Below are 23,124 nucleotides of genomic sequence, written 5' to 3' on the forward strand. Positions count from 1 at the left end.
ACAGCACTTACCCTGCTTACTATGGTTCATGTGCTTCTTACATTTAGGAAGAGTCCTGGTTGCAAATCTGTGACTATTCATCTACAGCAATAGAAACACTCTTGTTTAGAAAGAGGACATTTTAACAGGATAATTCACGTGCTTATTTATAAAGAAATCTTTGAGCAGCCAAGGAACAGAATGAGCCCAAGAAAATATCTAGGGACGACAGAAGGGAAAGCACATCTAATTTTAATGAGCATGTCTTCATGCTTCAACGGAATCAGCTGTTTGGCTGTTTTCTGTTTTGGAGGTAGGGTGCACTGCCTATTGAAGGCAATAGAACGCTAACCAGGATGTTTGCTATCACTTCACAACGGGCACCAAGCCCATATAGCTTGTAGTGAATTCCGCTGGTATTCCCACGTGATGGATGCCAAACTCCCACAAGCCATTCCTCTGTGCCGTGGTGGCATTTTTTTGTCCATATACTTCAGCATTTGAATTGACGCTTAGGAAAGCATTTGGAAATATGAAGTAATACAAACACTATTAAAGACTCAGAATAAAACCACCGGCAACGAGATGATTTGAGATGCTTACTGATGGTTATCCAGCCCTGTTGTGCCTTTCCTTTCAGATATGTTTTCAGCCTACTTTAGAATTAAAAGCCGGTGAAAAGAACGTGAATTCCGTAAATCCACTCCTGTCCTCAAGAATCCCCACAGTAGTTCCTTTACTTACATTTAATTTAATGGACGCTTTCACCCTACAGATGATCTCTCCATATTGAAAGCTAATATCTCAGAGTAAACACATGCACATACTCATATTTTATCTGGGCATTTGAAATCTTAGCCATTTTGGCTGAAGTTATGAAGTTACTAAGACATGGAAATATCACCCCAAATCCAAACCCATTTCCGTCTAGTCCATTCTTTGTAGGACAGGACAGAACGGCCCCTCTGGGTTTCTGAAACTGGAAGGCTTGGTGGGAGGAGAAAGCCTCGTCTTTCTGCTGATGGAACAGAACTGCAGACCTTGCAGTTAGCAGCCCAATGCATACCCCACTGGACGACCAGTGCTCATTTCCTGACGTATGTATGCTTTGGATCGATAGGATTTCCTCTCACGGGCAGTGGTAAATAATTGAAACTCGTAGGTAGCATATCTTATCTTGGGGACTATATAAAATCTATGAATCTTAGAAAACGTTCCCTTGCTCCCTGTTTATTTTCAATACAGTCGAACTAATTTGTTTGGCATATTGTTAATGCCTTAAGCATTTCCAAAGAAATTCTGTATCAGATCCTACCAGCTGGCTTTCTTTTTGAGGACTGTCCTTGTGCTTTGCTTTTCTGTCTAGCAATCAGAGGAAAGAGATCGATCAGCACACCTTTCTTCTGAGGCACCTCTAAGTGGACGTGTACCTGTAACCCTTCTGGACAGCACCATGCAGGGACATTCACCTGCTCTGTTCCTGGCTTTTCCTCGAGTTGGGCAGACTTTCTTAGAAAGACATTGCTTCTTCCCACTGTCGTTTCTAGTCTCTGCTCCGTAAGCGGTGACTTTTGCTCTTAGATGAGACCTTTCCCGAGACCTTGGGCTACTTTCTGGAATGGATTTTTGCACATCCTGTTTTCTGACCTTGATTTTTACTTTCACAACTGCATCTGCTTCCATTTGTCTACTGGTTTTTTCCGAGGACTCCCTATTCGCTTGCAATGGGGTCACTATTGGCTCTAATCATACTTTCTTCGAGCTTAGTTCACCTCCAGCCCCCATAAACCTGGACAGTGCAGCTTGACTTCACAACACTAAGGGCAGAACTAGATCTTGATACATTTTTATATCTTGGTATTCTACGTACTATCTACCATACAGATGTAGATACATAGTCATAGGGTTGTTTTGAATAATAAACAAGACATGATTGATAACGCGCTTAGAATCTTACACTTAATAAGGATGACATGCTTGGGGGTCTCTTTCTATAACAAATGGATTTGAAAGGTAAAAATAAAAATTATATATAAACCTGAGGCTTTCAACAGAAGCTTCATTGAGTTCAAGGTACTTTTTGTGAACAGTGATGGCAGCCACTTAGTCTACCTTGAAAGAATTGAGGGTCCTAGAAATTTGACAAGGTAAATATAGTCTTTTTACAGTTACTAACTGAAGAAAAATGGGTGCCCTTTAAATATTTTTTGAAGATTTGGAAAAAAATGAAGTGCCAATCATCCAAGTCTGGACTGTAAGGTAGACAGGTAATGCTTACCCACTGCTACATTCATAAAATCGCCCTGTTTGGGAATCCAGGGCAGATGATCCCTTCAGGACCAGTGATGTGAGTGGCGATACTGGGAGGGTGAAGGGAAGGTGGGGTAGAAAGGGGGAACCGATTACAAGGATCTACATGTGACCTCTTCCCTGGGAAACAGACAATAGAAAAGTGGGCGAAGGGAGACGTTGGACAGGGCAAGATTTAACAAAATAATAATTTATAAATTATCAAGGGTTCATGAAGGAGAGGGGAACAGGGAGGGAGGGGGAAAATGAGGAGCTGATGCCAGGGGCTTGGGTGGAGAGCAAATGTTTTGAGAATGATGAGGGCAAGGAATGTTGGAATGTGTTTGACACAATTGATGTATGTATGGATTGTGGTAAGAGTTGTATGAGCCCCTAATGAAAACGATTTTTAAAAATTGCCCTGTTTGATGAGAACAATGAGTAGGAGCATTACCGTGGGGGCAAAAGACTCTGTGGTGGAACTCTGGTGGGTGTTTTCCTGCTAATGTTTTGGCTAACTTTCTAGAAACACTGCCAGAATCAGCAGATGTTATTGTTCTTTGACGCTCTTGAAAGCCAACAGGCAAAATGCCTTGAAAATCCCAACCAGGTCTTTGGCTCTTGGCCTGTTGGTTCACTGTTGTTTGACTGGAGCACTTTCACCTCTTGGCAGCCATTGCTTAATTGTGTTTTGTTGGCAGGATTGTATTAGGAAAGCTTTACTGCTTTACTTCCTTGCTTGCTCTGCTATTCTTTTCCAAGAAATGCTTCAGGGTCTTGATCCCATTTGTTAAAACTTTTCCACGGAGAGTTTTGCTCTTGTCTGCAGCTAATCTGGGTGTAATAGTCTGGGCAACCATTGAGCGGAAAGTTTGCTCAACTTAAAACCTTTCAATCAGAATTGTGTAAGCGAAATAATTTGAGATATCTATGGTGTTGGCTATGGAGATAGAACGTTTTTGTGGCTAATGGTTGGTCCTCTTCAGTTAGGCCTGGAGCAAGATTGTCTGTTTCATTGCAAATGGATGTGGATAGTCTGCTGCTGGCTGGCTTCATCTTCAATAGCATCTTGCCCCTTTTTAAGATAAGTCATCTATTTGCAAACTGCTGGTTTATTTGGGGCATTGTCCCCATGAACCTGTTATAAAGCATGTATGATTTTACACTGTTTTATTCAAGTTCTATCCAAGTGGATATTTGTTCTTGCTTCAGTTTTAGTAGAATCCAACTGAGATCTTATCCTTCTTAAATCTTCAGATTCGATCCTGGTCAGACATGCTGTAACAAGTTAGTTTGAATTTATTTTTGGTGCAAAAGAAAGTGACATACATTCAGTTTTTCATATGATCCCCTTTCCATGACCTTTTTGAAGATGCCTTATGAGTACATATGTAAGCATGCTTATGTCGATTATGCTCAACATAGTTTGCACTTTGATTGTGCAAACAAGTCATGAATGCAAAAGCAAAATGATTGCACCTTTTTTAAGACCAAAAGGGAGTTCTGATAGCAACGCTTTTTAAAAGATCCTTTTCCCAAAGTTTGACTCTTCTTCACATAGACCAATAAGAAGCTTAGAAAGAGAAATTCGTCACACACACACACACACACACACACACACACACACACACCCTTGTTTCCAAAAAGGCAAAACTTTTTGTTTTTCCATTTTTTGAAAGATTGGTTTGGGGTGGTTGACGTTGGGTATGGCTCCCCAGATGCTTTCTGTGGGGGGCCTCTCTTGAGTGTTTCAATCGCTTATTGTATCTTTTTTGAGTTGTGTGGGCTGGACAGAGACGTAAATGCCAAATAACAAACACCATAAGCAGACTGGAAGTGAATTATATGCTTATAAACAAACTCAGCGTTTGACTTAATCAATGGAGAACAGTTATTCCCTTATGGCTCCAACTGCTTTGATTGGGATAGTCTGTTCTTGCTATTTCAATATATTACCAGGCCATGCAAGCAGCGGTCCAGTGAATCACTTCAATAGAAAGTGAATGGCCAATCCCACGGGCTGTAAGGCAAGCATTACTTTCACAAAAGGAACGAGCCAGTATTATATTCTTTGGGGCCATTGTTTGTAGGCTGAGTGTTTTAATGTAATAGATCTCAGCTTACAAGCAAATGCTCCCAAACAAAGCTATCATCGTCTTAGTCTGAGCTCTGTTCAAAGGCCTCAGCAAAAGACAGACGTTGCCTTCTCAAATGTGACGTCCTCAGAGCCGTTCTAACTCATTTTACTTTAGAGACTTTGCCTAGAGCCCATGCAAGTTCCTTGGCTTCTTGGCAGAGGTAATCAGCAGCAGAGAAGCCAAGAACATTGCAGATGGAAAAAACACTGAGAAACTTAGCCCACGGTGCAGGGCAGAGCCCACGGTGTAGGGACAGTAGATGGTAAAACAGAGGGAGAGTTTGCTGATGGTACTTGCATTACTTCACCCTTAAAAATTATTTTAAAACAAACAATAACAAAAAAATCACTTTGCATATGTTGATGGAACCTGCAATGACTGCTCTCTGCCTCCAAATGCACACTGTTCTGTTTTCTTATTAAGGAATTTCATTTTGATCTTTCTTCTGTGGAAAACTTATCCTTTGGCTTCCGCGGCCAAAGACAACTATTTTCAGTCCTCTCTCATTTACCCTTTGTAGGAAGATGGATAATTCTCACTTGTCTGCTTTTAAAAATAGCAGTTACTAAAAAAAAGAAAAAGAAAACTCTAAACAAAACATGTAATTTGAAAAATATGTTAATCAACTGTGACGGTATACAAATGATCAAACCGACTTATCTGTCTATTTTAAAGTTTTATCTCATTATTTACATGCTTAGAGATTGATTTTTTTTTCTATTTGACAGGTTTATTTTTTGTATGACCATGATGTCACATAACAGTCTACATGTAGCAGTTAAAGGCAGAATCTTACTTCCAAGTATCTTGTATGGCACAAGCAATTCTCCTGAAGTCAATTACTCTGAGATCCAGGGAGGTCAGACCTGATTTTAATTCTCATGCAATCAGAAGTTGTGCCAAATGACTGGCTTCTGGGCTCATTGGTTTTGCTGTGGACTACTAAAATTGTTCCTTAGCTGAGTCCTCTGCCTCCACAACTGTCTTTCCATAGCAGATAACGATCATCTATAAATACGTCCTATGTAAGAATAGGTAGTGGTTTTTCTTGCTCATAGAAAGTGCATAAACCTTCTGATGTTTTATACCCACCCTTTATTTCCAGCCTCACGTCTTTCTAGAACTTTCTGTTCACACAGATCCTTGGTCTTACTAGACTTTCTCAAAGACCCTCTGTGTAGGATTATCATTTTTTAACCTATAATTACCCATCCTCTTCCCCTTCCCTCCAGTCAATTCTGTCTCCCATAGGGTTTCTGGGGCTGTGAATCTTTAGAGGAATAGATAGCCTCATCTTTCTCCTGCAGAGCAGGTGGTGGGCTTGAACCATGGACGTGTGGTCAGCAGTCCATTGCTTACCTGGCAGTGCCACCAGGGCTCCCCTTTACCATCCTGATTTTCAGACAAGAGTATATTTTTCCACCCCGGCTTTATAAAGAGGATGTTTTAATAAGCACATCCGAGAACATTATCTGCCACTTGAGTCATTTGGTCTCTGGTAAATGGGTTCTTTTGCCTCTTGCCATCTGCCTGCCTATGGGTGCACGAGGCCTCCCCAGATTCTCTAGGGAGCTCTCTCTCTGAAGGCCTGGGGTGGCTCGGGAGGCTAGTTCTGAGACCCCCTGGGTTGTGACAATAGTTAGTACCCACTGCTGCTAGCCCAAAGGGTGGGAGTTTAAGTACATCCTAAGGCTCCTGGGGAAAAAACCTGGCATCTCCTTCTGAAAAATTAGTCACAGAAAACCCCATGGAACAGTTTTCATCTGACCCACCGGGTCACCACGAGCTGGAGTCCACCTATTTGATGGCACCTGGCGGCGGTCTTACACGCCCTTGATCAACAGTCTTAAAGCCCTACCTGCCAACTTACTTGTCCCTTATTGGCAGCGCAAATGATATGTTGCATTCCATCCCATATTTCATTAACTTCTCCGTTTTTTTCCACAGCATGCATGGGGAAGAGCACTGCTATCTATTGCAGCCCCTCAGAGACCCCGAGTCAATCTCCAAGGCCCACTTCAAATGTTACCAATCCCCCGGGGGCCTTTCCTAACGCCCTCAGGAAGAATGAACTATTCTTTGTGGTCTGACTGCTCATTTTTTTTCACATCTAGTCTGGCAGCTATTTTACCCTGCTCTGATTTACTGAAGTCTCCTCCCCTCAGCTATGGGCTGTTGAAAGTGGAGCGGTCACCTCACTGTGGCAACATTCGGGATCCTGTAGTGCCCCACACTCAAAGATGCTTCAGATAAATGTTTGTGGAGAGGGAAGCTATGTAAGTGGTACTGTGTTGTCCTTTCAAAGGCCCAACCTGCTGGACTGGAGACCAGCTTGCTGAGTAGCATGAGATCAGGGTTGGAGCAGACATTTCAACGACCCATCTAGATCAAGGCTGGACGAATGTAGCATCTTGGGGATTCAAATAACCCATTTTAGTCCAGTGCTCATTCACTTTTGAATAAAAGCTCCTTCTCAAAATTGAACCCAATCGGAGCAGCAAAATGTCTAGGCCACTGGGGAGAGGGGTGTAAACAAAGGTTTACGTTCTCCCCCTTGCTGAAATGATATCCATGGACGTGATTACTTCCTCCAGGTGAGACGAAAAGGGAGCTATATGACTGAAATAGAAACCTAATTCTATTCCTGCTGAGGTGATTGATAGGGTTGCCCAGTGCAGGCTCTGCAGGCTAAATGTGACCTTCCTTCCCTGGCAAGGTTATTAGAATATCTGACTGCCATTATCACACGAGATGAGGGGAGGTCAATGGTGATTTTGTATCCAATAATGGCATTTAATCCAATTTCTGACCCTTATTTGTTTTTACTTGATTATCTTGGTGCCTTTTACAGCAGATAATGTGTCAAGTCCACCGAATCACATCTTTACTGGGACTAAATTCTCAGGGAGAAGTGTGGTAGCAGGATTATGGAGGGGACTTATTTCCTTTGGTGTCACCTTTCCATGTGGACGTCTTCCCGTTAGTGAGGCACATTTAGCCGCTTGCCCTCTCTCTCCCTCCTTTCCACACACATCATCGAGGAACCTGGTTGCTGGGGACTCCTGGTGTCTCTGGACTGGATGGAGTCAATATATTAAAATTCCTTTGGGACAGAGGATTTAGATTCTTTTTTCTCCATAGATTAGCACTTGTTAGTGGTCTTGAAAAGCTGTCTGCATATACACCTGCATTTCTCCTCTACTGAGGTGACTTGGAAGATGGTCAGCAGGCAATCCCATTTAGCTTTCATATTAAGTCATTATCTCTGCGTTAGGCCAGGTTGTCTAGAAAAACAAACCCAGGGGCTCTCAAATATCTATATCTCGATATATGTACACACACACACACACACACACACACACACATCCCCAAGAAACAAGATTGTTTTTCAAAGCTATATATTTAAAAATTTCCTTTCACAAAACAACCTTATCACCTTCGAAGTGCTCTCCATTCCACTTAATAACATTTGGCAAATCTGCAATTTCATTCTTTAGATTGCCTGTGTCCTCCTTCAGGGGGATGTGCTGCTTAGGATTCTCATCTCCCCAAGCACTGTTATGGGCACCAAAGAAAATTGGAACTCTGAATTTCTCAAATTCATCTATTTGAATGGCTGACAACACCTCCCTCACTTTTTTCTTCACCTCTTCTATGTCATCGAATCACTGTCCTTTCATGGCCTTCTTCGTTCTCCGAAACAAAAAGAAGTTTCATGGAGTGAGGTCAGGGAAGGTGCCTGGGGAGGGAGGCATTCTGTTTTTGGGCCGAAAACTGGTGCCCTGAGATGGCTGCATGAGCAGGTGCATTGTCGTGAGGGCTAAACCAGTCCTCCATCTGCCACAGACCAGGCATTTTTTGCTGCACACCATTACACAATCTTTTCAGAACCTCTAAATAGAAAGCTTGATTAACAGTCTGACCTGATGGAACAAATTCCAAATGCCCTGGGAGTCCACATTTTGCAACATTCTTTCAGAAAAGTGATGGATATCCAGAACGAGGTTTGTCATCAGTGGGCATTTCATTTTTTGAAACAAGAAAACCACTCATACACTTGAGTTTTTTTTCCATAATGCTGCCCTTGCAAGTGGTGTTCGACATCACAGCAGTTTCTGCGACATTTGTCCCGAGGGGGAAACAAAATTTCGTAGCCGCATGCTGTTCTCTTAAATCAGCCATCACAAAAAAAGAGGTTCGGGTGACACTGCTTTCATGAAAAAACTCACTGTAGCCAGAGATAAATTTCCCAGGCGACACCACTGGGTGCACTAGCTCAGAGCGAGTGGCTGGATGCTCGCCTATCAGGAAAAATGATACTATGAAAAATCTGCTGAGCGGAGTTTATTTCTTTTGTGTGTGTGAGGGTACTCCTATATATATGAACTTTATATCAAGAAGTGATCTTATATCAAGAAGGCGTCTTAGCCCAGTACCACTCAAGTCCGTAAGTCCAATGCTAGTCCTTAAGTCCCTCTTCAAACTCACATAGCTGCAGGCGGTGGTGCAATAAGGTGGATTGGGAAGCAGGAAGAAAGATCAGGTGCCTTCTGCTGTGGTCTGGGTCATGCTGGTGAGCTCCCTGCTTTGGCCCAGAAAGTGTGATTTCTGAATTGTGGATGTTCAGGTTGCAATGCTAGATGGACCATCATTATTCTTCTGAGAGTAATCAGGAAGGGCAACAGTCTGAACAGTCTCGTGACAGAGTCCCAATTTTCTTTGGTGCCCGTAACAGTGCTTGGGGAGATGAGAATCCTAAGCAGAACATCCCCCTGAAGGAGGACACAGGCAATCTAAAGAGCCTGGTGCAGGAGCTGGAGTCTGTGGACATCCTGGAGAAGAGTGTCCTCCTCTTCATGCCCTCTCCCTTTTGTGAGACAGCCTGGGAAGAGGAGCACATCATACAAGGTTGCATATTCAATCACCCAAACTTGGTTGTTGGTAAATATGCCAACACCTGTTTACAGGTAGCCCAAGCCCGCGGACTGATGTATTTGACCTGTGGACCTTGACGCAAAAAGACAACCGGGATTTCTTATCCCACTTATCAGATGAACTACACTTATCACCAAAGGGGAAAGACGCTTCTCTTCGCACACCTTTGGCCTTTGTTGGCCAAAGAAGTAGATCTAGCCCCTGCCCTTGCTACTTCCTGGCTGGTGGGATGTAGCAGAAACCAAAGGTGAACCCCCTCTTCTGGAAAATGGGGACCATTAGTCAATTACAGAAATCGCACGTTAGGACGTTAGCCTACAAGATATGGACCTGCTGGTGCACAAACATTCCAAGATGATCAAGGAAAACCCCTCTTTTTGTCTCATGACTCTGGGCCACAAAATGTATTTGCCACCAATATTAGTAAAAGCATTAGGGGTTTTCAGGGAACATGAAAAAAATAGAAAGGAAGAAAAGAAAGAAAGAAAGAAAGAAAGAAAGAAAGAAAGGAAGGAAGGAAGGAAGATCATAGGCGGTTGGGTGCAGAGCTGCATGGATCCAAGCTCGGTGGATACATGGTGGGACACCACCAGCTTTCAGAATTGGGTAGCCCACCTGGGGCCACCCTGGAGGGAGAGTGCCAGCAGGCAGGAAGGTGAAGTTGCAGAGAAATACAGAGGGGGACTCCTGTTTCTTCTTATAAGTAGAGCACACACCCAAGGAGGCACCATTAGGCTGTGACCCGATTGACAAATTGACTGGACCCTACGTTTTCATAACAATTCACTCTGATGTAAAATAACATAACTGTCACAATCTCCAACAACTTCCTAAGCACAAATTATCTTTTTCTTTTCATCTCCTGGACGCTGGTGTCCAACCCCCAGTCGATTTAAATAGTGTGCAGTCAGAAAGGGGGCTGATACAATTTCTTCAAACTGCAACACCACGAATTGTTGTCTCCTTCCTAGAATTCCCTTTGCAGAAGCATCTAAAAGACGTGTGTCTCTGGTTCAGGTGAGTGAATATAAATCTGCTTTGGGGCCCAAGTGTGTCCTTCTTTGAAAGACACTGTTTTTGGTATGTCTCTCTCATACAACTCTTAAAAAGGAAGTGACAAGTGTAGCATTTTATAAATCAGAAGGGAAACACACATACACACACAAATATGATTTATAAGGGAGCTTTGATATATGTATGGATTGTGATAAGAGTTGTATGAGCCCCTAATAAAACGATTTAAAAAGACCCCAAAAAACTGCTTATGGCTGCTTAGCAACTTCTGGACTGCAGTGAATGTAGCTAAGTAAGTCTACTGGGCTTCTATTTCTTAAGTGGAAGTAGCAGTTGCTGAGCACAACTTTGGGACACTAATCCTCATGGGCTACGTAAACTTACCTTGCTCCACAATCCTAGAACAGAGATATTTATTCCCACTTGGTAGTCAAAAAAAAACCAGGTAGAGAGACTGACTTGCAAAACTCACAAAACCAATGAGTATTCAAGCTAGCTTTTAAGCAGAGACTTGGTGCAATGTCGGTGGTTCAAATACACTAGAAACACCTTGGGAGAAAAACGAGGCCGACTGCTCTGATCAAGAGGCATCATCTTGGAAATCCTGTAGAGGGTTGCTGTGGGTTGGGATCAATTTGATGGCAGTGGGTTTGGATTTTTGTCATGATGAACTTGAGAGTCTTCACTCTTGGCATGTGATTGAGTTTCTTCTATGATGACCATATAGTTTAATAGTTTATTAGACATCCGGGGCAACTAATGGGGCACCATTCATAATTATTCCTAGCTGACTACTTACTCTGGGGTAAACCAGTAGGTGTGGCCACTCTACCCCTCTCATATCTTTCCTATTTCAAGCTTACTTCTGGTGCTTAAAATAAAATACATCTTTAGCTCATATTTAGTTTTCACTTTTTAAAATCTTATCAGGGGCTCTGACAGCTCTTATAACAATCCATACACCAATGATATCAAGCATATTTGTACACACAGGGTGCCATCATCATTTTCTAAACATTTACTTTCTCTTTGAGCCGTTTGATTTATCTCCTATTTAGGAGCAGTGTTGGTTCAGTGATAGAACTTACTCCTTCATGAGTGGGAGACCTGGGTTCGATTCCTGACTGGCATGCCTCATGCGCATCTCTTAGTGGTGGCTTATGCATTGCTATGATGCTGAACAGATTTCAGCAGCACTTGCAGACTAAGATGGGCTAGGATGCGAGGCCTGACAATACACTTCCAAAACTCAGCCATTGAAAACGTAATGGATTATAGTGGTACAATTCTATTGGGCATGGAGCTCTCTTCATTCAAGTGCCGGCTCAGTGGCAGCTCACATCTCAGACACTTGGAAAGGAGCCTGGGCTTGTTCTCTGTGCCTTGCTTGCATCGTTTCCTCACTTCAAAAGTCCAGTACTCCCCGCCCCCCCGCCGCTGTTTTCTGGTATCAGATTTCTCACTACTGTACCTCTGTACCACATGTGTTCATTATCAGAGATAGCCTTTCCCCCAGATACTTGGCAGGACGCAGCTCCTGGGAAGGAGTCGATTGTTAAGCAAAGGAAAACAGCAATAACAATACCACAGCACCTGCATGAATCCTGTAAGGGGGAAAGTATCAATTTAAATTTTTTTCTCATGTTCTAGCACATCCCTAGACAGCGCCGGAAAGAAAGCTCTTCTTCTTTTCTCTATTATCAATCCATAAATACCTCTCATTCTACTCCAGCAGTTAATCACATTAGGCAACATGAGGAAGAGGAATCAGGAGGCAGGTGCAGCTCACAGGTAAACAAAGGGCACTTCAGCACCTTGGCCACTGTGGGTGTTTGACCTCATTCTACTCTGCCTTCATTGTGCGAACAGCTTCTTCTTCCTAATTCGACACTAAGAACCTCTTTGATGGCAGTAAGTGCTAAAGCCATTGTTCTAGAGAGCAGGCTATCCTAATATGAGACACCAGGAAGTGGCACTGTAAGGACAATTCCTTTCTTATCCATGCCAATAGCTCTCAAACTTTAGCAAGCATCGGAGTTTTCTGGAGGGTTTGCTAAAATACAGATGGCCTGGTTCCATCCCTCAGATTTTTGGGGTTGGTAGATGTGAAGCCAGGTAGTGTAGTTCAAGAGTAGAACTCTTGCTTTTCCTGAGGGGGATCCAGGTTCAATCTACGGCCACTGCACATCAATCCCAGTAGCTCCTCTCTTTCAGTGAAGGTTTGTCTGGTGTTCTGATACTGGGCAGCGCTGAGTGTGATGTCCAGACTAAGCTGGGCTAAGAAGAAAGGCCTGGAGGTCTGCAGACTAAAACGACTAATTAACCACCTGGGTCAGGTTCGGTTGTGCAGGGGTGGAGGCCACCTTGTTGCCAACAACAAGCGAACTGTAGATGTAGGAAGAGACCTGAGAATGTACCTATCTAGTGAGTTCCCAGGTGAAGCCGTGGCTACTCATTCTGGGCCTATTCTTAGAGCACCACCGACTGACCTAACACAAAGCTGTGAGGAGAAGTGGTATTTGCTTGGGAGGAGGCAAATCTAAACTGAGCAAAGTGCTGTGGAAGCCCATGGAGTGGGAATGAAGCACTCATGGGCAATATTTCTAGAAGCACATTTTAAAGTCTAACCTGGGCATGAGAGGACGTTTTGACAAAGGGCTAAAGAGTAAATATTTCTAGCCTTGTGGGCTAGATGGTCTCTGTTGTAACTACTCAGCTCTGCTGCTACAGCATAAAAGTAGACGTAGGCAAGATGTAAATGAATGGGCATGGCTATCTTCCAATAAAGCTTTATTTACAAAAACAGATGGTGGGCTCGATTTGGACCATGGGCTGTGAGTTTACCCACTCCTGGGGTTAACTAATGTGGTAAAATGATTCATATTAGGTAACATCTGTTGGTTTGCCAAGCCTGAGTATGTCTGTGTTCAATGAAAAACTATCAAGGGCAGATATTTGATCTATGAGCCCAACACTCACGCCCATTTAGTTATTCATGATTGATACACTGCTGTGCTTATGGGAAGGTAGGTATTCTCCTCCCAGTCCAGTCCCTAGAGCCACCTCATTGAGACGGCTTTCCAATGGAAGAGCCAAAGACTGTCCCTGTCTCTGAAGTGTAGGTGTCTCTCGGCACTCCTGACAGCTGCCTGTCTTTATTTAGTGTTCGCCACTTGGTGCTTTGCCTAAAAGTAGGGATATCTATTCAGTGTGGCAAGATGATTCTACTGAATTATTCATTTAGATTTCATTGCCCTCTCCTCATTTCAAAGAGGGCCCTTTGGCCTGTCTTTTCTCAGGGGGCAGCCGGTGGGGGGAGCCTTGCACTGCTGGTCACAAAAATATCAAAAGGAAAAGTTGCCTGAAGTCAGTTCTTTTGAGGAGATTTGTGAAAACCGCACGCTCACGAATGCTCTTAAGGGGAAGAGGAGAAAGGCCAGTATCTTTGATGAGGCACAGGGAAGAGCCAGAGATAAAATCAATCTAGCCTAAGACAGGGAGACAGGACTTGCAACGTCCTGATGGTAAGTCCCCAGGTGGTGCCCTACTTGACCTGTCAATAGCATTTGACAGCTGAGCAGTTCTTCCTCTGGGGACTAAGCTCCTCAGTGGGCTTCCAGGAAGAGTCCTTCTGGCTTCTTGCTTGTCTCCCGCAAAGCTGCTGCTGCTCCATCTCTGCTGGTTGCTCCCGTCTTCCGGACACTGGCTCCCTTCTCATTCCTCTCTGATCCTCTCCTTTCCTCCCTGTATGCACCCACTCAGGCACCTTCTTCACCCTCAAGGCCCTGTGTACCATCCACACCCCGACAGACCTCATGTTTACGTCCCCACCTTGAATCTTTCCACTGAACTACAACCGCCTGGACCCATACTGTTTTCAGCATCTCCACACGTGCTATGAGCCATTCACCTGTGCCATGCCGGAAGACGAAACTCCTGACGTGTTCTCCTGCCTGCCCCCGCCTTCCTCGTCTCTGAGAGTGAAGCCTCATTTTCTTATCGATCTGTCCCCAAACCTCGAGTCATCTTTGAGTTGCCACTTTCCCCCCAACTCCTAACCCAATTGGCTGGTGAACCTCCCCTGTTCTGTCGTCATGATGGGCAGAATCTGACTGTTATGCACATCTCGACTGCCTCCTGTCTCAGTCACCATCAACTTCTGCCTGGTGAGCTCCATTATCTCATAACTACTGCGCTGGCTTTCATCTGTGCTCCCCATCGGGCTATTCCCAGCGCAGTAGCTCAAGTGAACTTGCTACTTATTCCTTTGTGCCAAACTCCCCAAGCCCCATTTTATACAAAGTGAACGTGAAAATCCTTGCAATTCTCGACTACATCTGTTTCCTCTCTGGCTTCATTTCCTCTTCCTACCCCAGTGGTCACTTCACTCTGGTCACTCCGGTCTCCTGGATGCTCTTCAAACACGATGGCTATGCCCCTGGCCACAGGGTCTTTTTAACTGCGGTTCCCTCCCAGGCATGCCGTACCTCCAGATATCCACACAGCTCGCGCCCTCACTTCCTCCAAGTCTTCACTCAAACGTGCCCTTGGCAATGATGCCTTCGTTGTTGCCCCATCTGCGAAGCACAACCCCCTCCTTTCGGCTTTCTCTGCTTTATTTCTGAACATTTATCGCCGGTCAATACGTTATGCATTTTACTTATCGGATTTGCTTTCTTGTTCCTTCCACTCCATGTTAGCTGTCTCAGCACGGGAATGTCCATGGACAGTTGTGGTGCAGATCTGCAGAGGCTGAGCCGGGGGCCCTGCACCTCTAGCAGAGATCCCACTGGCTTTAGTTGGCACAAGAATCCTAGAGTTGCATCTTCCAGGGACCATGTGGGTTGGGGTAATTAATGCATCAAATATAACCTTGACTGAGGGCAGGTAAGAGTCTTTCCCCCTAATATTCCAGGACTTTGTAACATGAGGCATGAAAAAGTTTTAGATACATACACACCTAATAAAGATAGACTTTTCAAAAAAACTAGAAGGAATTGGGACTTTGGATCAAATTTATTTGAATTAGGAAGATGCCACATTTCATTCCTATCTAGGTTTATGCCCAATAATTCATATTCACAACAACAGTTCTTAATGAAAAGCAGTCAACAAACAGAACAGATCCTGGTCCATGCATGCCAAGAAAACAGAATTTAAATATGGAAATGCAAAGGCAAGGGAAACTTTTTCACATCTCCCCAAACTCTTCCTGTGGGCTCGCCATGTTTAATTATCGCTTTCTTCCATAGCTCCCTCCGGATTTCATAGTAAATTCTGATAAGCACCAGAATCTGATAAGTCAGGGTTTGCTTCTTGCGTTCTCCCTCTGGGTGGAAGAAATGCTGCTAATGAGGAAAGACTAGGCTTGGGCTTCTTTGATGACCAGAGCAGCTGACTCTTCAGTCTTTGCACCGCTCCCTTAGCAGAGCGAGTCTGTGTTTGCACCCTGCCTCCTCGCAGCCGAGATTGCCCACAGACGCGCATGGGCTCAAAAAGCCAAGCCTTTCTGGCCAATAAGAGTTGTTGGTACCTCTGCCTGTGGTTTAGTCTGGCGTTCACCTGCTGGGTTGCGGTAAGCACAACCCCTTGGCACAGCTTTTGAAATCTGGCCTCCATGTAGAATGGGGACCACCTGTTCAGTGAGGGGAGGGCTGCCTATGTTCTTCAACTAGAGATGACAAACAAGGGAAAGGATAAAAAGCCGTTTTGTTTATTTGGCCAGTAGTATGGCAACAACAAACAAACTTAATTTTCTTCATGCGTTGACATTTGTGAGGTAAGTGTTCAAAGTTAGAATATTTCTGTTCTATGAAAACCTGTGACAACCGCATTATTGACAGCTCGGGGTACTATATCAAGTCTCTATAAATTCAAACTCACTGCCATTGGGTCCCTTCTGGCTCATTGGGACCCTTTCGGGCAGGGTGGCACTGCCCCTGTGGGTTTCTGAGACCGTAGCTCTTTATGGGGGTAAAAAGCCTCATCTTTTTCCCTCAGAGAGGCCAGTACTTTTGAACTACTGATCTTCCGCTTAGCAGGCCCAATGCTTAAAACTACCCAAAGGTCTCGGCATCATATTTGGTTATGTGTTGCACTGCTAACCACAAGGTCGGAAGTTCAAACCTACCTGCTGCTGTGCGGGAGAAAGATGAGGCTGTCCGCTACCATGAAGATTTATAGACTTAAGAACCCTACATTGAATCATTATGAGTTGGAATTGATGTGTTGGCAGTAGGTCAGGTTTTATAGTCACTAGTTTTATGAGTGATCCAAAGAGTGTTTAGAAGGTATGGTGTAAATTATTCTACAAACTAGGAAGGGGCTTTGAATGGTCCTGTGATAAATCCCCCAGCCATAACTTAGATGAGTTAAAACCTCAACTCACTTTTCTTTAAGACCTCCAGGGACTGAAGTTCCTCATTTTCTCTAAACATACCCCACTGTAAAACAGTTGATTATGGCAGTGCAGGAGTTCATCAGCATGAGCGTTCCCCGTTAGTTTATGTTTGTCTGACTTCCTAAAGTTAACAAGTTACTGGATGGGTTGATCCTAATGGAAAAGTGGAAAAGCAGCCATGGGCAATTATCACTTGAAATAAGTAGAAATAGGTCAAGAGAATATCTTCTCTACATAAACGGGGGTGGGGGGTGGTGGGGGGTGGATTAATTCATGATAGTAAAGGCTAGTAAAAAGATATATTTTTAAAAAAAACCCTTACCTTCTAGCTCCACAGGGTGAAAATTATTTCACAACAATGATTTTACAGGAACACAGACAGGTTGCTAAGATTCAGTGCTTTCCTGCCCTTATCAGCAGTTTGGCTGATGGTCTTCACCTGTAACACATTCCTATTTATTTCTCATCCTGTCAGCCTATCCATGTAATTATTATTTTATTGCCAACCCTTTTCTTACAGCTATTAATACCCAAACCCTTCTATTCTATATCTGTCAGGTTGAAAAGAAGAGCTAAAATACAAGGGTCAAGAAAACCTAGTGTTGATATTTATACCAGAAGTTTCTTCGGTACCTACGTGCATGTGCCAGGCATTGTGCATAGGGTTTCACGATGCCAGAGAGAAGGCAGGCCTTGCTCCCAGGAGCTCACAATCTGCAGCTGATGAGGGCTGGTGCAGACAGGCTGGGCAAGGCAGGCAGGCAGTCATTTGACCATGATAGTAGTGCAGGGTTATACAGGGTGATGTACAGGGCTGTGGAGGCTGCATGGTAAATAACTGCGTCTAGCAGGATAGCAGGGGAGTAGGATGGGACAGGGGTTCTTTATAGAAAAGAAAATGTTTGAGCTGAAATTTGGAGCGAGTGCAGGTTGATAAGGTAGGAAGAGGTTGACATTTCTGAAAATGTCAAAAAGGGACAAGCTCAAATCCAAAAGGGCATGGCATTTAGAGAAGACTGCAAGGAGGTTGGAATGGGGGGTCCACACGGGGTTATGATTAGAGTTGAAGCTAGAAAAAGAGGAGGAGAAGAGATCATGGAAGATCTGTTTATTAGCTGGGAAATGGAGAAGGAGCCGGGTCCCACTGAGAAGGTCTCTGTGGTCATGATAGGAGTTTCTGAGATTGGAGCAGGGACAGTAAAGATCGCTGACTTTTAGACACATGTGTTAGGCAAGCAACCCCAACTCATCTCTTTTTAATTCAAATGAGAGCTGAACATTCTTTCCTAGAGGTAAAAGACTTGAGGGATCTTAAAGAATGGTAGACAGGACCCCTGTTCAGACTCAGTTTCAGGAATTATCCTCATCCCAGAATCAGTTCCTTCCAGGAAAGAAAAGGAGCTTTCTTTAAACCAGACCAAACGAACAACAACAAAAACTCCTAGCGAGGTGAGAAAATGAGTCCAATAAATGAGACTGGAAAATGCCCCAACACAGTTGCTTCCCCAAGTTTAATCTTCTGCCTCCAGGGTTGTCTGTATAACAAATCCACGGTCTCATTAACACTCATTTCTGTAGCACAGCCAACGTGTGTTAGGCTATTTCAGAAGCAGAGGAAATAGCTAGACTGTGTTGTTTTCTTTACAAAGCCATTGACACGGGACAGCCCTCTAAAAGTCTGAGAAAACTTTGACTAGCATGTAGCATTGAGAACAGCTGAAAAATGGCCTGGCATTCACTGTCCAAAGTTATTCATCATGCATTTTGGGAGGTCTTTTACTTAATCTACCGACAGTAAGATTTTTCTTGTACTCAACACAGACTCTGGGTGATCTAACTGACTAGGTTAGAGTAGCCACAGAAGCAATGAGATGCAGCTTGCCCTGAAGAAACTTCACTTCTCTTTGAAGTCAGGTGGTTTGAATTTAGGGCTGTTAATCAGCTAGAGTATAACTTATCTTCTTCCACCTTTCAGGACTTTCTAGAAGATGTTCTCCTCTGACGTCTAAGGTCTAGAACTGTTCTCTAAATTATGGTACCGTTATCGGCTCAATGATAGAAAATAACCATGTCATGGTTGTCCCAATGATGATGGTGCAATGATCAGAAAGATGCCAATGATGACAAGTGAACGTCCCTTTGCCTTCCCAGCCTCCTTCATATATTCTCAGGCATAGGATGACAAAGGGAAGTCCACGAGTCACATGAGGAAAGACTGTAGCCATGGATACACGATCAGAAGCTCCTCTGTTCGCTTCCACCCCCACCTCTACTTCATGCCCCTGTCCCATATCCTTCCCATGTTTCTCCACCACCTTGCCCCCAACTACCATCTTCTGCTCAACGTTCTGCTGATGACTCATTCCAACCATACTGAAACTCCACCCGTGCCTGGTGCAGAGTTGGTGCTTGATTAATTCTTCAATGACTTGATTACCCCAAGGCTTCTTTTTGAATGAAGCAATGCTTTCTGTCTGTGAGGCAGAAAGAACAAGGGTTTGGGAATACATCAGCCTAGATTTGTACCTGCCTGAGCCACTAACTGGACTGAAGACGAAGGCTGAACATCTCTGAGCTGCCATTTTGTCAGTTTTGAAAAAGGTGGATAACAAAGACTATTTAAAAAGATACCATGTATTAGAATGCCTAGTGCTTGAGACATCATAGGACCCCAATAGATGCTCATTTTCTTCTTTTCTGATAAAACTGCCACTTGTCCTACATGGTGTATTTGTTGTTCGTGGCTGTTGACCTTGTGGAGACCCAAGTATGCAGAGTAGAACCCCACTCAGGGATTTCTAGGCTGTCACATTTTGGAAGCAAATGGCCAGTCCGCACTTCCAAAGTGCTGCTGGGTGGATCTGAACCACCAACCTTTAGGTTAGTAGTCAGCATTTAACCTTTGTGCCACTCAGGGACTCTTGTATCTTTAAGGCAATAAAAATTGAAATAGAGAATGATTAATCTATGAAGTGTGTAGAAGTCTCAGGAAGAGCGAGAGAGAATCAGGAATCACAAGGGGTGGGGCGGGGGATAGTGTTAGAAAATTATAAAGGAAATAAAGGTTCATATGGTTAATTTTCTTGGTTGGGTTTTAAGAGGAAATTCAAGGTGTCCATTAATTATACTTACCAATTGGGTCTAATTGGCAACTACCCCAAAATGAATAAAACAAGCGGGAGTCAAGAGAGAAAAACGGCAGGCATCCTGTCAAAAAATAAAATCTTTGAAATTTCTACAACCCAATGGTCGGACACACATTTTATTAAAGCATCTTGCTGTGTTCATCTAGTCTAGGTAGATTTACACCAATGACGGCAATCCAAGTTTCACAATGAGAGCCATGCAAAGTGTCTAACAGCCTTCAGAACCAGCCACGGCTCATCTCATCCCTCCTTTACTTAGACAGGTTTTACAATCAACATTCCCTTGGCTGGAACAAGTGGCCTTCATGATTCTGGTCCAACATACGTAAATGGACACTCTTGTGACGAAAGGATTAAAGGAACGAATCCATGCTAGGGGTGGCTCACTACTTAGTAAGTCCTCAAAAAATGGTAATTGTTGTTATATTAATTTCAATGAGTATTATTCTTTTTCCCCGCTCCCCCCTTGTCTTCCAGGATAGAATATAATCTGGATCCCCCCTCTCTCCTATTTTATGAAACATTTTTCAGATTTCTGGAGAAACAAATGTCATATGCTTCAATTATTAGTTAGCTACCTTTGGACATAAAATAATTCAATTTTCAGGGGCAAATTCATTCATTGCTTCCACCTTTGAAGTGGAACTGATTCGAATTTTGAATGTGGTCCTTGCCATGTATAACATTATAATATTTGCTGAAATGACCCTCATATTTTCCTCTTTCCTTTTTTGTATCAAGAAGACAAATCGGTATCTACCTATCATTGCTGCTGTTCGTTGCCATCGAGTGGATCCTGGCTCATGGTGACAGTGTGTTTGTGTAGACCTGTGCTCCATACGGTTTTCAAGGCAGATTTTTCAGATGTCAATGGCCAGGCCTTTCTTTGGAGGTACATCTGGTGGCTAAGCACCACCTACCTTTTGGCTAGTCATTGAGTGTTTCATTGTTTGTGCCTCCAGGAAGTCTATATCTATCTAGATTTGGATATACATTTCTCCCACCAAAGAACGTTATCAAAGCCAACTCGGAATAATACATTTTCTACCAATTTGACTATTCTACCCAAGACGGGGAGATCCACATGGAAGTAATAATATCCTGGCTCTGGAGCTGCTAATGTATTAGATAAGCTTCCTTTGTCTGATGCTAGATGGCTCTGATCTAGACCTCCGAAGAGAAGCGAGGGAGCTGCTAGCTTCTGCTCACCTTTTGCTCCTTCCTTAGAACAAAGGGCCATGGCAGGTCCTTGATCTGCAATCTACATCTCTGGTCTGAGCTTCATAAGCTCAAACCAGACTTCTGGAGCAGCCACCTAAACCAACGACCATCAAGTACATTCAAACTCCTGGTGACCCTCAAGGACAGAATAGAGCTGGTTCATAGAGTTTCCAAGGAAAAAGCTGAAAGCAGGCTGCCACCTCTTTCTCCCATAGAGTGTTGGTGGGTTTGAACCACCTACTTTGGCTTAGCAGTCCCACACTTTAACCACTGGGCCACCAGGGCTTCTTAGAGCTGCCACAGTGGGTGACAATCATGAAGAGTTGGGGGATCCCAGGAGGTAAATTGGTGGTGTGAGGTATTTCCATTTTTCATGGAAAATCTTGTGGTAACTCCCCAGTGCCCACACACAAACTGGCAAGACTGCCTTTTCATTAGCAGGCGCTCACAGGGCGAAACAGAAAGCAACAGCTCTTGGAGCACAAAAGGCAAGGGTTGGCTTCCTGGAATTCCCAGCAGTTTGCCAAATAACAAACCACGAGTGACTACTGTAAGCTTTTCCAGAAAATGACTAATTCATATGTTCCCGAGAACATGAATTCTCCCAGGCCTCTCTACCGCTGTGCACAGCAATGACATCACTTGCTAACTACCATGGGTGAAGCTTCAAATAGACAACACCAACACAACTCCCCCCACACCTCCAGAAATGCAGCATTTGTTGAGGGAAACAAGCACAGAATTGGCTTGGGACATCTTTCCTGCAGAGTTAACACCACACTGGTATTTTCTGTTTATTTCTTCTTCTACATTTTTTGGGTTGCATTTATCAAACCCTAATTACAAAAAATTAAATGACACTTTAAGGAAGATCAATCAAGGTAAGATGAATGGTATAACTAAGAATGGAAAGGTTTGGATCTGAAGTCTATCTCTTGGATGTGCCCTTCATTGTGCAGGTGTTTCCTTAATTAACTTTGGGGCCTAGTAGAGAACATAATCTCAAGGGAGAGATGAGGGAATAACGGTCGAAGGGCCTGCCATTGCAATGTCAGTGGGCTGAGAGCTCTGCCCCAGTTGATTGCTGCTCAGCGTCAGGGAACTTGTCTTCTTTGAGGAACCCTGGTGGTGTAGTGGTTTCAAGTTGAGCTGCGATCTGCATAGTGGGCAGTTCAAAACCACCAGCAGCTCTGAGGGTGAAAGTCTGGGCTTTCTACTCCTGTAAACAGTTACAGCCTTGGAAATTTACAGGGAGGTGGAGTTTGCTATGAGGCAGCATGGACTTGATGGCAGTGAGTTTGGTTTTTTTGTTTTGTTTGAGTTGCTCAGTGCTCTATCAAACAGAATAAGAGGAGTCTCCCTGCCCCACCTCCACCAATAACACAAGCAAAGAGACACAACTGGGAGATTAGGGTTGTGGGTCAGTTCACTATATACATTTATATACCTGGAGATTTTCAAAGTGAACCTTCCCATCTGCAAACTGAACCCCCAAAAGGAGATGAAATATACTGCCCTCCTATCCCTATGAAACGAAATCCACTGCCGTTGAGTTGCCTTTGACTCATAACAGAACAGAGTCGAACTGCTCGGTAGCGTTGCCAGGACTAAATATTGACAGGAGCGGACGGCCTCATCTTTTTCCCTTGGAGTGGCTGGTGGGTTTAAACCAACAACCTCATGGCTAGCAGCTCAAGGCTTAGCCCATGGTGCCACCTTTTCTGATTCTCTGGTCTCCCCTATAAAGGGTAGTTGGCCAGCGGGAAACAATGAAATGTGTATGGTGGTTTTATTTCCTGAAAAAGAAATCCTACTTCACATCTAGTCCTTATTCATGCTTGCAGCTAAAATTTGTTTACATAAGTAGATGAAGATAAACAATGTAATGAGAGCAAAATAAATATCGATGGACCCCATGCTTTGCTCAACATTCCTGAGTGTTCAGAGTGTCTGCGGAGAGGGTGGCAATCCCCTGCCCCCATCCACCCCTCAAAAAGCCTTC

At 43.8% G+C, this 23,124-nt stretch overlaps 1 protein-coding gene across 1 annotated transcript in view; it reads right to left on the minus strand.

The window, feature by feature from the left end:
* The window catches only part of LOC123521514 (transient receptor potential cation channel subfamily M member 3-like), a 386,500-nt gene that overhangs the window by 8,460 nt on the left and 354,916 nt on the right, over positions 1 to 23,124 (minus strand). The window contains exon 7 of the mRNA XM_045288617.1: positions 19,888 to 19,962. Within this exon, the coding sequence (XP_045144552.1) occupies positions 19,888 to 19,962 (75 nt within the window). The remainder of the gene's footprint in view (positions 1 to 19,887; positions 19,963 to 23,124) is intronic.

This window comes from Echinops telfairi, unplaced genomic scaffold, assembly GCF_000313985.2.
Source record: "Echinops telfairi isolate 266 unplaced genomic scaffold, ASM31398v2 ScPeMD7_22;HRSCAF=79, whole genome shotgun sequence".
Taxonomy (NCBI): Eukaryota; Metazoa; Chordata; class Mammalia; order Afrosoricida; family Tenrecidae; genus Echinops; species Echinops telfairi.